Below are 12,346 nucleotides of genomic sequence, written 5' to 3'. Positions count from 1 at the left end.
CAGACGGACACGGGAGGATTAGCACACATCAGCGAGAAGAAAGAGTCAAAAAACACTTACAACGAGCCAAATCAAAGAGACAAAAGGGCTTGCCATACAACACACCTCATGCCATCATGAAACTGTAGTGAGTATTAGGGGTTACACCGACTAGTCGACTTTAATGCTCGATTGTGAATGTCATGACGCTTTAAGCTTGACGTCGACTAGTCGCTGACCTATAGAGGGCGCAACAGGATACGCAATTTCCTGACGCAGGCTCTGTTTTGAACAGTTAAAAATGACAAATAAATGCATACTCCGTGAGCTCTCCACAAGACATGTTTGAGTATACCATCTGGATGCTCAAAATTGATCGGGAGAATGCAGGCTTAATGTACAGTACTCGTAAGTTAATCATCACGCTAAACTAATGTGTGCTGCATTGCAACGCACACACACAGCCGATCGCACATCACGCGGAGATCGCGCGTCTCACACAAAACCATTCACTAGCATATGGAGCTAGAAATATGACAAAATGATCTGAATTTGAATTGGATAAATCTGAATTATCAACAAGTGTAATCTAACAAAATTGAATATTATGTTGAATTTTACGTAGTTCTGAATTTGAATTTTTAAATGTTGAATATAGAGCATTTGAAATTGAACACATCTGAAATGTTTTTATGTTGAACATTTTCAAACAGCAGATATTTTTTTCTGAATTAACAGACTGGAAATATTCAGTTTAAAAAACAGATTCAAGATTTCAGATGAAGAAGAAATTCAGATCATCAAATTTAATATTCTAACATTCAAACCCATAGACCATAAAAAAAATATGGACGACTCGACATCATCCGTTTCCGCTTGCCATAGTTGAAGCTTTCAGGCGGCCTGCGCGGCGCGTACATCTTGGGACCGAGTCTGCGCAGTAGCGATTTTGGGACCGGAGTTGCGGAGTAGAGAGCAGGAAGTAGAGCAGGAAGTACAGCCGCGATATCAAAAGCCCGCCCACACTCTCGCAGATGCAGAACAATTAATTATGTTGGTGTGAAATAAACAGTTATGGAAATGTAGAAATTAAAGCTCCAATCTGCTCCCAAAAATCCCCAAAAAAGTCTGTTAGTGCCTCAGTGACTTCACTCAGAGAAGACGATCTCAGCTGTCAATCATGACGTCACCCCCACCGTTTTTTAAAGCATCAAATAACTAACTAAAACTAAACTTATTTTAAAACGAACACTTGAAATGAAATCATCGTGATGATAACTGCCTTCAATGACATAAACTAACTTTGGGGGGGGAAAAATATTTTAAGTGTAATTTTATTGTTCAGTTTGCCTCGCGTCCATTAGAAAACACGGAGGGGCGGCTATACTGGGATCGGTCACCAGGGGGCGATCGAGGCGCGAAAGCTTCAGTATCTGAGAGGGAGACTGCAGGCTTGTTCAAACCGCAGAAATTCAGATCACACAGAAAGTAGGCCGGAGGTCATCATCAGGGAAGAGTAAAGGATGTCAGAAAAGTCAAACGGAGCACCATCTGATCATTTCAGTTCCTATATGTAATGGAATAAATAGAGAAGATCAAACAGCCCTTTTATACTTTTGTTTAGTTTAGATTAATGCACGGAAAATGAGATTTTGGTTAGATTTCTCATTTTTCTTGCGTGTTTTACAAATCGCTGATTAGTGAAGAAAATCTCAGCATTTGACATCATCTGTCGTTCTCCATGGCTGAATCCAAAATCAGGATTTTTAATTTTTAAGTGAATGAGGGCTAATCCCTCATTCGCTATTCCCTACTTCATTCCACTAATAGTTAACTTGATCGAGTGAATGAAAACGAGTGTGTGAAGTCGTGGAGTGTACATCGGCTGTATAGCTGTTGTGGTGTGGGGCTGAATGAGTGCACCCGAACATGTCCATGGTTTCGGACAATGGCTGTCCCCTCAAATAATGCCCTATTTGAGAGTATAGGGGGCGATCTCGGATTCAGCCCAGGTCTTCTAACTGTTACGTCGTGTGTTAGATGGGTATAATGTCACTGATAGGCGATGCACACACACGGGCTGTATCCTGGTTAAAATGGATGATTTCTCTGAATTATTTAAACATCCTTGGAAACATTTGTGATAATGCACAAAACAACAAAATATAGAAATTTTTTCTAGTTCTCTTTGGATATTCTAATCCAAAATGTGATGATGCTTTAATCTGTTCTTCAATGTATTTAATGTTTAAATAATTCCCATGTGAAAATAGATTATTACGGCCACTGTTTAACGTGTAATCTAATTGGTGTACATACTTATGCCATTACATTTTTGTTGTTATTATTATAAACCTGTCTTGTGTGCTATTTAAATGTTTGTATACAAATCAGTTGCCAATTCAACCTTTAATATAGTAATGCAAAAACTGATAGGGTTCCCTGTATAATTTACAGTATCATCTGGGAGGTTACAGTCATTAAAAAACTGGGAAGAGACAGGATATTTTTAATATAACTATGTGTTCGGCTGAAAGAGGAAAGTCAAGTACACCTAGGATGGCTTGAGGGTGAGTAAATCATGGGCTAATGTTCATATTTGGTGAACTAAGCACTCAAACATGAAGCAGTTTTCCCATCCGTCCCTCGACTGTTGTAAACGATGAAGGTTTGGCTGCCAGAGCTTTGCTGTATTTGTGTAAATGCGGTTCGTATTTGCATAAAGACAATCCTCATGTATATAACTCTCATATTTATTTAACTTCTCAAATCTGCACATTGTCTGCACAGACCAACGCGTTATCCAAACGGCACAGGCGCGTTCACAAAATATGACAAACAGCGTGACGTTATATATTTCCACACGATTAGAAGATATATGACGTGATTATTTCATCCGCACACAACATAAAGTTATTAATACTTACATTCGCGTTCAGGCATGGTGTAATTAAACCAGTCGCTCTAAAACGCGACTTAATGTTGATAGTAGGTCTGCTGACGTCACACTTCCGCTTGTTTTTTTCCGTCGCGTGAGCGCCGCCTGTTGAACTGGAGGAGAGCCTCTCAGTTAAAGGGACAGTAGCCCCCCCATATGTAATTTAATCAACATTTCATTTTAATCGATATCAAGTTGTTCCACACCTGTATGAGCTTCTTTCTTCTGTTGAACACAAAAGAAGCTATTTCAGCACCCATTGACTTGAATTGTAGGAAAAATACTATTGGATTACCCGCCGACATTCTTCAAAATATCTTCTTTTTGAAAACAATCCAAATTATGCAGAACAAAACCTACAAAAATGAAATGCTAAACTGAAAGTTGACCGTTTAACGTTTGACCATTTATTTACTTTTGAATAGTTTGCTATTTATTTTTCCTTTGGCGCAACATGCTACCCACCATAGATTAGTTTTGGGTCTCGCGTCTCTCAACTTTCTCTTCACAATATCCCACAGATTCTCTATGGGGTTCAGGTCAGGAGAGTTGGCAGGCCAATTGAGCACAGTAATACCATGGTCAGTAAACCTTTTACCAGTGGTTTTGGCACTGTGAGCAGGTGCCAGGTCGTGCTGAAAAACCAAATCTTCATCTCCATAAAGCTTTTCAGCAGATGGAAGCATGAAGTGCTCCAAAATATCCTGATAGCGAGCTGCACTGACCCTGCCCTTGATAAAACACAGTGGACCTTATATATATACAGGTACTTCTGTATAGGTTATACAGGTTAAAAGTGGGGAGAAAACAAAATTTTCAGTTTAGCATTTTCATTTTTTATTTCCCTCAACATTCGTTTTATTTATTCAATTATTTATCATCACGCAAATATTTAATTATTTATATATTTATTAATTTTTTATTTATGCAGGATTATGTGGATTTATGTATGTATTTATTTGCATGACAGGCTAACATAAAAACAGGCTAAAGGTTTTTTGTTGTTGTTGTTTTTTTAGAGAAAATACATTTTAACTCACACTATCCAGTTCGGTAGGTGTCAGTGCCCGTAGATGAGGCCTGTTTGCTGTTTTACACACACACACACACACACACACACACACACACACACACACACACACACACACACACACACACACACACACACACACACACACACACACACACACACACACACACACACACACACACACACACACACACACACAGCAGCAGCAGCAGCAGCAGAAGAAGACTTTCAGACAGGAGTATGTAATCAAAATCAAAATCAAAAAGAAACTGCAGAGTATGTTATAATGAAGTGTACACTGTAAAAAAAACTAGATGTTCAATAAGTTATGACAACATGTGTTTTACATAGTTTTACAGTTTTTTTGGATTGCTTACACACTAAAATTAAAAGTAGTACACTATTAGCAAAACCTTACACTCAAGAAGAAAAACATCAGCCCATATTTGCACAACTAAGCACATTGTCAAGCTCACACTTGACACACTAGAGCTGAGGATGTAGGAGAAGTAAGAAGAGCTGAGGATGTAAGAAGAGAATTATATATTTAAAAATATATTTAAAAATGACTAATTTAGATAAAAGGAAATAGATAGAAAGTATGTTGCGATCTTGGTCCACACTCCTAATCAGCAGGTGGCGGTAATGCACCTTGAAGTTGTATGCCAACCGCCAAAAAAATAATAATAAGAAGAAGAAGAAGAAGACTTCCGGTCGTTGAAGGTGACAGAAATGGCGGCGGCAGTGGTTCGTGGAATCGGCTCAAACCTGTCGAAGAATCTGCGTGAGGTCCGCCTGCATTTGTGCCAGAAATCAGCGGCCAGCCAGGGAACCAGGTGCGGTCCTGCCCGCTTTTACTGCTGGATGCTTTGGCTAGAGAGTGACTGTCCTTTTAAAGCTGCGCGGGTCACTTACACAGTAACGTTACTCATGTAACTTAACTTATATTACAAATAGGCTACTGTTCGAAATCCAGAAGCTAAATGACAAACCGATCAGCTTTCATAGTAACGTTAATCCATAGTTCGCAGCATTAGTTAGGTTAATAGCATAGGCTAATAATAGTCGTTATTTATATGCTTTTGAAAGATGTCTCTTTTGCTCACCAAGGCTGTAAAGTTATTTATTTGCTCAGAAAATACTTTTTAATATTATAATATTATTACACTTTTAAATAGCTATTTTTTCTCTTTTAATATAATTTAAAGTGTTTTTTTTATTGGAATCAAAATATTTAGCATCATTACTTCAGTCTTACGTGATCCTTTAGAAATCATTCTAATATGATGATTTGCGGCTCAATTATTAATAGCGTATCTTATTTTTGTTGTCTATATTATGTTGAAAACCATTTTTGCAGGCTTAATATTTTCGTGGAAACCGTAATACATTCTTGTCATTTAACGTTACATTTTTGGATTATTTGATGAATAGAAAGGTAACGTTAAGGAACAGCATTTGTTTAAAATAGAAATCTTAATATAAAACTTGCCTAAAACTTTTAAATTGTAGTGTATTAAAGTCCCCACACACTACAAAAGGAAAACAAATCAACATTGAAAAGAATAATAAATATTTAGTGAGTATCAAATCGGCATATAAGAATGATTTCTGAAGGATCATGTGACACTGAATACTGGAGATAAATTCATATATATATATATATATATATATATATATATATATATATATATATATATATATATATATATATATATATATATAATTATTAAAATAATATATATTAAAAAAATAAATGTTTAAAATCAGAAAACAATTTTTTAATGTATTATAATATTTTACAATATTACTGTTTTTACTGTTGTTGTTTTTTTTTATCAAATAACTACAGCCTTGTTGAGCAGAAGATACTTCTTTCAAAAATATGAAAAATATTAATGTTTCCAAACTTTATATGTATATGAACTTTGGTAGATTCACCAAATTAAACAAATTAAAAATTTTAGAATTTGTGTTGTTGCAGCACCTCTGTTCACCCTCTCTAAATTCGCTGTTTTCGTTTGGGTTTCTTGAAAACCCGCCTTCCAAAAAGCATGGTCTGCTCTGATTGGTCAGATACTGTGTTATTTAGATAATTTACACAGACTGTTTAATGAACTACTAGAGACATGAATGAGTTTAACCTGCTGTTACAAATACAGAATCAATGTTTTGATGTTTTTAACATAAAACATTGCAGGGCTCGACATTAACGCTTGTCCGGGACAAGTTGATTTTTTGAAGGGACAAGTGAAAGAATTTTACTTGCCCGACGGACAAGAGCCTGAAAACAAAAAATAACTAGTAAATCACCAAAATGCACAAATGATTGTGCATTAATTTAGTGTAAGTGGCGATCGATAGTGGTGGATAATAATATATGATGAACTGACGATAATAAGGTCACGCTGTTGACGCTCGTGCAGCCTCTCGAGGAGAAATTACAACTCTAGAGCGTTTAAGCTGTTTCCTGAATACCATCACGACTGAAAATGACACTGCACTTCATATGACAGTTCCATAAACAATTAATTAACATTCACTTAGTCACTTACATTTTAGATGCAATATTGAGTGCTTTTGTTCGATTTCAGCAGCGAAAATCGTTCACACACAGCAGAACCGTAACGCGTCTTACAGCAACAGTGTGTTACTGACCGATTCAGTGTTTGAATGAATCGTTTGAATGAACGACTCAATGGCTGACTCATTAAGACGGCCACCTGCTACCACCTACTGGAGGTTTAGTTTCATGTTTAAACATACTTTCCTGATTGAACACTGGTGAGAATATTGCTTCAGAATAAATTATAGTTACAACACACAAGCAAAATTAAAAAAATATATAGACTTTTTTCCGGACAAGCACATTTTTTACTCGGACGAGTGAATGAACGATTCACTTGTCCGAAGGACAAGCACATGAACATGCTTAAAGTCAAGCACTGCATTGGATATTGATATTTTAAAGCTAGAGTCCATAACTTTTTTTGGTTCAAAATGATCCAAAATCAAATTTTGATCTTTTTACCTTAAAGAGTAAAGAGATCAAAAGACACTAAAGACGTCGTTACAGAGCCCATCTCACTACAGCGGCTCTACAATCATTTTATGAAGACACGAGAATAGTTTTAGTGCGCAAAAAATAATGACTTGTATAGTGATGGCTGATTTCAAAACAAAGATTCGAACCGTTGTGAATCAATTCATGATTCGGATCGCCAAAGTCACGTGATTTCAGTTTCACATGCGCAGGGCCGGCTCTAGCTCTTTGGTTGCCCTAGGCGAGATGAAGTTTTGTGCCCCCCACCCCTCCCCACTCACTTTTATCGTCTCTAATTCAGCACATTCAGTCTGTTTTCCTAGGCCGACCCCTAACCGAGAAGCACTCATTATTAAATATGTTCGAAGCTTTATTTCCACTTTTCAAACATTTTATCACTTTTTATTGAAAATAAATGCCTTTCCGATCTGATATGTGATGGGAAAAGGGAATAGAGCGAGTGTGGCAAAAGGCGGGATCGAACCTCTGATCGACCTGCATCTAATCTTGATGCCATGCGTCTTACCACTACACTACAGCCCCCGTTAAGAATTTGGTGAACACAGCATATTTGTCTTTAATGTAAATAATATGGCATCTTTCATTAGGCTGCTCCAGTAAAAAATAAACACAAAAAAACGAGAGGCCGTATTTATTTCCTTCCGACGCCCACGTAGAGAGCGTTATCCATATTTATAACGAACTGGACTTTTGATATTTAAATGACATCCATGTAGGTTATTGTAGATTATTGTCAGTGAAGTTATGTTTGCAATACGTATAGTAATTATGTAGAAAACTAGCAAGTGATATAGCTTGGTGACAATATTAATAATATTTATAAAATAAATATTAGTTGATAAGATTGATACTAAGTAATTTTATTTTGTTTGACAACTTGGCTGAGATAAGAAGACTAACCTCTATACTGGGCTTTCTTTCAATTTTCTTCCTTTCTTTCTTTCTCTTTTTCCGTCCCTGTACATACGCGGGTTTAGACCATAGACCGTAAAAAAAACGTTTAGACGCCTCATTTTTGATGAACGCGCAAGATGAGCACTTGCCTGACCTAAAGCCTGAACTAATAATCAATAATCACCATCAATTCAATCTAATAATCAGGTTGATAAGTAATTAAAGGTGTGGCTGAGGGGGCGCCCTATGATGATCATGTTTAATGAACATTATGTTGTATTTCGCTTGTTCCGATTCTATGCTTAATGGGAAGTAATGGGCGACACTAGAGCGCGCTCGCGCCCCTAACACAATTGTCGCCCTAGGCAACCGCCTAGCTCGCCTATAGCAAACGCCGGCCCTGCACATGCGATCCAAATCATGAATCAATCAAAACGACGGTGGGGGCGGTGTGTGATGTAACCGACTATTGCAGCAAGCCTACTGTATACATAAAGATCGAGTTCGGCTAGTAGGCTGTCGCATGTGAAGATGCTGCAGGTGGTGGATCATTTATAAATGCACAACTTACATAAAATAATTCCACAAATAACTGCAATTGCAGGTTTCAAACAGAGATGTGACAAAGAGATACTTTAAATATTCGATTAAAACCATCAATAGGTCAACCATCAATAGCAAGTCAATGTTAATAAGTGAGTTATTGAAATTCAACCGATTCATTCATGAATGAAGCGTTTGACTTAATGAGTGAGTCATTGAATCGTTCATTCAACAGATTCGTTTGAGAAGTTGATACCTTCAGTTAGTACTGGGCGGTATAGCGGTTCATACCGAATACTGGTATTTGTTTTTGTTATGATATAAATTTTGATGATATCGCAATACTGGTATATGACGGTTAAACAACGTTCTGAATGCGGCGCAGCGACAAGGAAACTTGTCGAAAACAGCAACAAAATCCCAAGGCTGAATACAAAATCGCCCACTGAAGCATTATTCACTTTTCCCTACGGTATCACTAATCCAGTTCACTTGAAGGAGTGAGTGAAAACGAGTGTGTGAAGTCAGACAGCCGTTGTGTGTACATCAGCTGTACACTCGTTATTGCGGAGCAGTGTGAGACTGAATGAGTGCACTCAATAACGTCCACTATGGTGTCGGACAGCACTACAGATGGCCGTCCCTTCAAATAATGTTTATAAGGGGCGGTTTCGGATTCAGCCCTTCATTACAGCGGAGAACTCAAACTTCACGCGGCACACGCATGAGAGATTAACAACACTCCAACTACATCATATAGATCAGATTCAGAGCGGAGCGAGGGCGCTTATGTTTGTTTATGTATCCATTTAATATTATACTGTAGTGTTCTAAACATGAGTGTATGCGCATATATTTCATCACATCATCTTCAAATAAAATGTATGCAGGACACACACAACCGAACATCTGATAATGGCCGCGATGACACCATGCTACACAGAAGACGATGAAAGTTCATGAATAGACTGACAATTCAAAGAAGATTGGGCAAAAGCAACTGCTTTATTCTTTCTGTGTTAAACTGACGCGTGTCATTTGTTAGAGACTGTACTGCTCTTAAATGTATTGAAGATATCCTTAGACCTTTTAAATGTTCTTACACGTTCCTCCCTCACTTTGGTAGTTTGTTGTTATACAGGGTTAGATTTTTTTTTTAAATACTTAAGGTCCCCTCAACTCTTTTTTTCTCTTTGTGGTCATATTTTAATATTCACGTGTCTATTGAGTTTGTTGCAGGTCTGTGTTTTATTGGTTGTTGGTCTCACCACATCATCATTTTGGGGGCTTTATAAACCTGTATTAACTGTTGTGTGGACTTTTTCTACAATATTCACTCATGACAGTAAAATGTGCAGTCTAGTCTACTGCAGAAAAAATACCGTCAGAATCACAAAGATGGAAATGAGAAATGGAAATTCAGATCACAAACTCGTTGTAAAGCTACTAGCCTCAAATGCTATATCTGCTTGTTCCTTAGGTTGTTTGCTTCAAGATGAGACTATTTTTACATGTCTGTGAGCAAGTATGGCCAAATGGCACTGTAATATGTCACCGATGTCCAGATCAAAACACGTGATGCAGACAAATACTCTTATTATTGCTAGTTTTGATTGTCGATGTTAGCCACAATTTTTGATGATGTCATCACATATTGCTTCATGTGACAGAAAAGCTGAGAGCCTCAGCTCTTTATAGACATGTGGATCATGATTCTAGACCAATCAGAGCCCGAGATCTCCCTTTACAAAGTTGAGGAGGCGGAGCCTTCTTTTCGATTTCCTAGTGGCCAGTTGATGTCAATGCAGATGAGTAGGAGTTGTTAGACACTTTGGTCAGATAAATCTCAATAACTTTTATTTGCAAGGAGATATCAAGAACATTCTTTTTTCCCCTGTTTAATGCTAATTTATAGAATCAACAGAAGCTTCCAAAAAGCTTGGATCCCAAAATGATAAAAAAAATATAGATTTTTAAATAACAAATTAATTCAATATCAAAATATTTATTTTTTTATCTATGTTTATCATAAGATTGTGAATAGATACAATATAATATGTGCAATATTCCACCACTGTGTTAAAATGTAGAGTTTTTTTCTGTAAAATTAGACAATTTTTTATCAATTTACTCCAATGTAAGTGGGTAGGGCGCTCTTTTATATTCAGATATTCCTAATTTAAAAAAAAAAAAATGCAAAATGTGCTGCAGAGCTGAAGGGGTTAAGAAATGCATTTTAATGCGTGCACTGTAAATGTACAAACACACTACTCTCTACATCCTGTAGTGTATGTACACACTCTACTAGGTGTGTTAGTGTAAAGTGAGGGATGTACTTAATGTCAGGTCATATATCGTAAAACAACAATTATGATATTATTGTAGACGATATGGCAGTTACGACCCAATTTTATGTTATGACCAGCTCGTTTTAAGGCGCAACATAAGAGGTATCAAACACCAACGTTTAATCAATTTAAATTATATTTATTTGTATTAACAAATGTAACAATAACCACAAATAACAAACATAAGTCTAGGGAAAAATAAAGAAACAAAGATAAGAAAGGTACAAGAACGAAACTAAATGAAAGGCAAAGAGCCGCTCCCGTGAGAAACTATCCCACGGAGAGTGCTAACCCAAATAAAACTAAGAGCACTTAAATACTCTAATCTGCAAATGATCAATTAACAAGAGGGTGTGACTCAGGAACTCCCACAGTCTGCCACCAATGGGTAGAGAGAGAAACACTCAGGGTCGCTACACCTCCCACTCCAAAAAGAGGTTCCCTAAAGAACCAAGAAAAAAGGAAAACAAACAACATAGCAAATTAATAAATAGATATTTTACAAACACACGAAACATTAAGGCCGTTGATACTCATCCTAGCAATCCCGTTCCAGTTCACTCTCGGATCCCCTGGGCCCTATGGTTTCAAAGAGAGATAGAGAAAGGGAGAGAAAGAGAAATAGAAAAACATAGCCCATACTGAAACAACTTTTACACCCGGGAAAGAGCATCTGCAATCAAATGATCAACATGGATCTAGTTCCCAGTCTCATTCTAATGTTTTGCTAATCATGGTTTGTTTGATGTTGTTTCAGGGATTTTATCGAGCAGCATTATGTGACGTTAAAGAAGGCAAACCCTGAGTTTCCCATCCTGATCCGAGAGTGCTCTGGAGTTCAGCCCATGCTGTGGGGACGATATGGTAAGAAACACTTGAGAAAACATAACTAAAGCATATTCATACAAATGACCATAAATACATGAAACATCTCTCTCTCTCTGCCGTAGGTTTGGGTAAAGAACACAGTGTTTCTCTGGACAACATGAATGCCGACCAAGTGGCTAAAGTGCTTGAAACAATAGTAAATGCAAAAGCTTAAGTAAGCCTCCTAATGTAAAATGTTGTAAATGTTATTTGTGTCACAAATGGAAAATAAATGTATATTCTAAAGTCCTTGAATAGTTTTTTTTTTCTGGTGGACATTCGTATGGGTGCTTCTGCCATATGACTAGATGATAAGTGTGTGAAATTCTCATGTACCCAATATAGATATTTCCAATAAGATAAATGAGAAGTCATTGTTCATGCTAAACTTAAGATGTGTTTTGGTGGATCAGATCACGAGTAGACGAGGGAGACACATTCCCGTTTGCAGCTGGTGTTTTAATCCGTCTCTTTTGTCCACTTTCAGCCTCTTCTGTCCTGATTTCTTCGAGGGGAGGGTCTATGGGCGGTGTTTTTCAGATCTTTAGCTCTAAAGGATGAAATAAGCTCATGTAATTGACACATGAACACGAGCGGAGACGACGGAGAAACACACGGAGAGCATCAGCTTTAGTTTCTGCTCTGACAGACTCAAGACCAGCCGAACGCTGTGAGTGTGTGTT

The 12,346-nt window shown here is 37.3% G+C and overlaps 2 protein-coding genes across 2 annotated transcripts in view; one reads left to right on the top strand and one right to left on the bottom strand.

Annotated features, from left to right (window-relative positions):
* Positions 1–3,031, bottom strand: part of ik (IK cytokine) — a 30,996-nt gene extending 27,965 nt beyond the window's left edge. The window contains exon 1 of the mRNA XM_067423462.1: positions 2,907–3,031. Within this exon, the coding sequence (XP_067279563.1) occupies positions 2,907–2,922 (16 nt within the window). The 5' untranslated portion in view covers positions 2,923–3,031. The remainder of the gene's footprint in view (positions 1–2,906) is intronic.
* Positions 3,032–4,625: 1,594 nt separating this feature from the next.
* ndufa2 (NADH:ubiquinone oxidoreductase subunit A2) lies at positions 4,626–11,912 on the top strand. Its single transcript, XM_067423792.1, has 3 exons — positions 4,626–4,783; positions 11,554–11,660; positions 11,747–11,912. The coding sequence occupies exons 1-3, from the start codon at positions 4,680–4,682 to the stop codon at positions 11,836–11,838; spliced, it is 303 nt and encodes a 100-aa protein (XP_067279893.1). The 5' UTR covers positions 4,626–4,679; the 3' UTR covers positions 11,839–11,912.
* Positions 11,913–12,346: the final 434 nt, after the last annotated feature.

The sequence above is a fragment of the Pseudorasbora parva genome, chromosome 18, assembly GCF_024679245.1.
Source record: "Pseudorasbora parva isolate DD20220531a chromosome 18, ASM2467924v1, whole genome shotgun sequence".
Classification (NCBI taxonomy): Eukaryota; Metazoa; Chordata; class Actinopteri; order Cypriniformes; family Gobionidae; genus Pseudorasbora; species Pseudorasbora parva.
This window is presented reverse-complemented; position numbering and strand designations above follow the sequence as displayed.

Excerpts from the sequence above, each read along its gene's own strand:
- ndufa2 (XM_067423792.1), top strand. The coding sequence starts at position 4,680 with ATGGCGGCGGCAGTGGTTCGTGGAATCGGCTCAAACCTGTCGAAGAAT. Across the intron at positions 4,784-11,553 it reads GCGGCCAGCCAGGGAACCAG|GGATTTTATCGAGCAGCATT; the intron begins GTGCGGTCCTGC and ends ATGTTGTTTCAG. Across the intron at positions 11,661-11,746 it reads CATGCTGTGGGGACGATATG|GTTTGGGTAAAGAACACAGT; the intron begins GTAAGAAACACT and ends TCTCTGCCGTAG.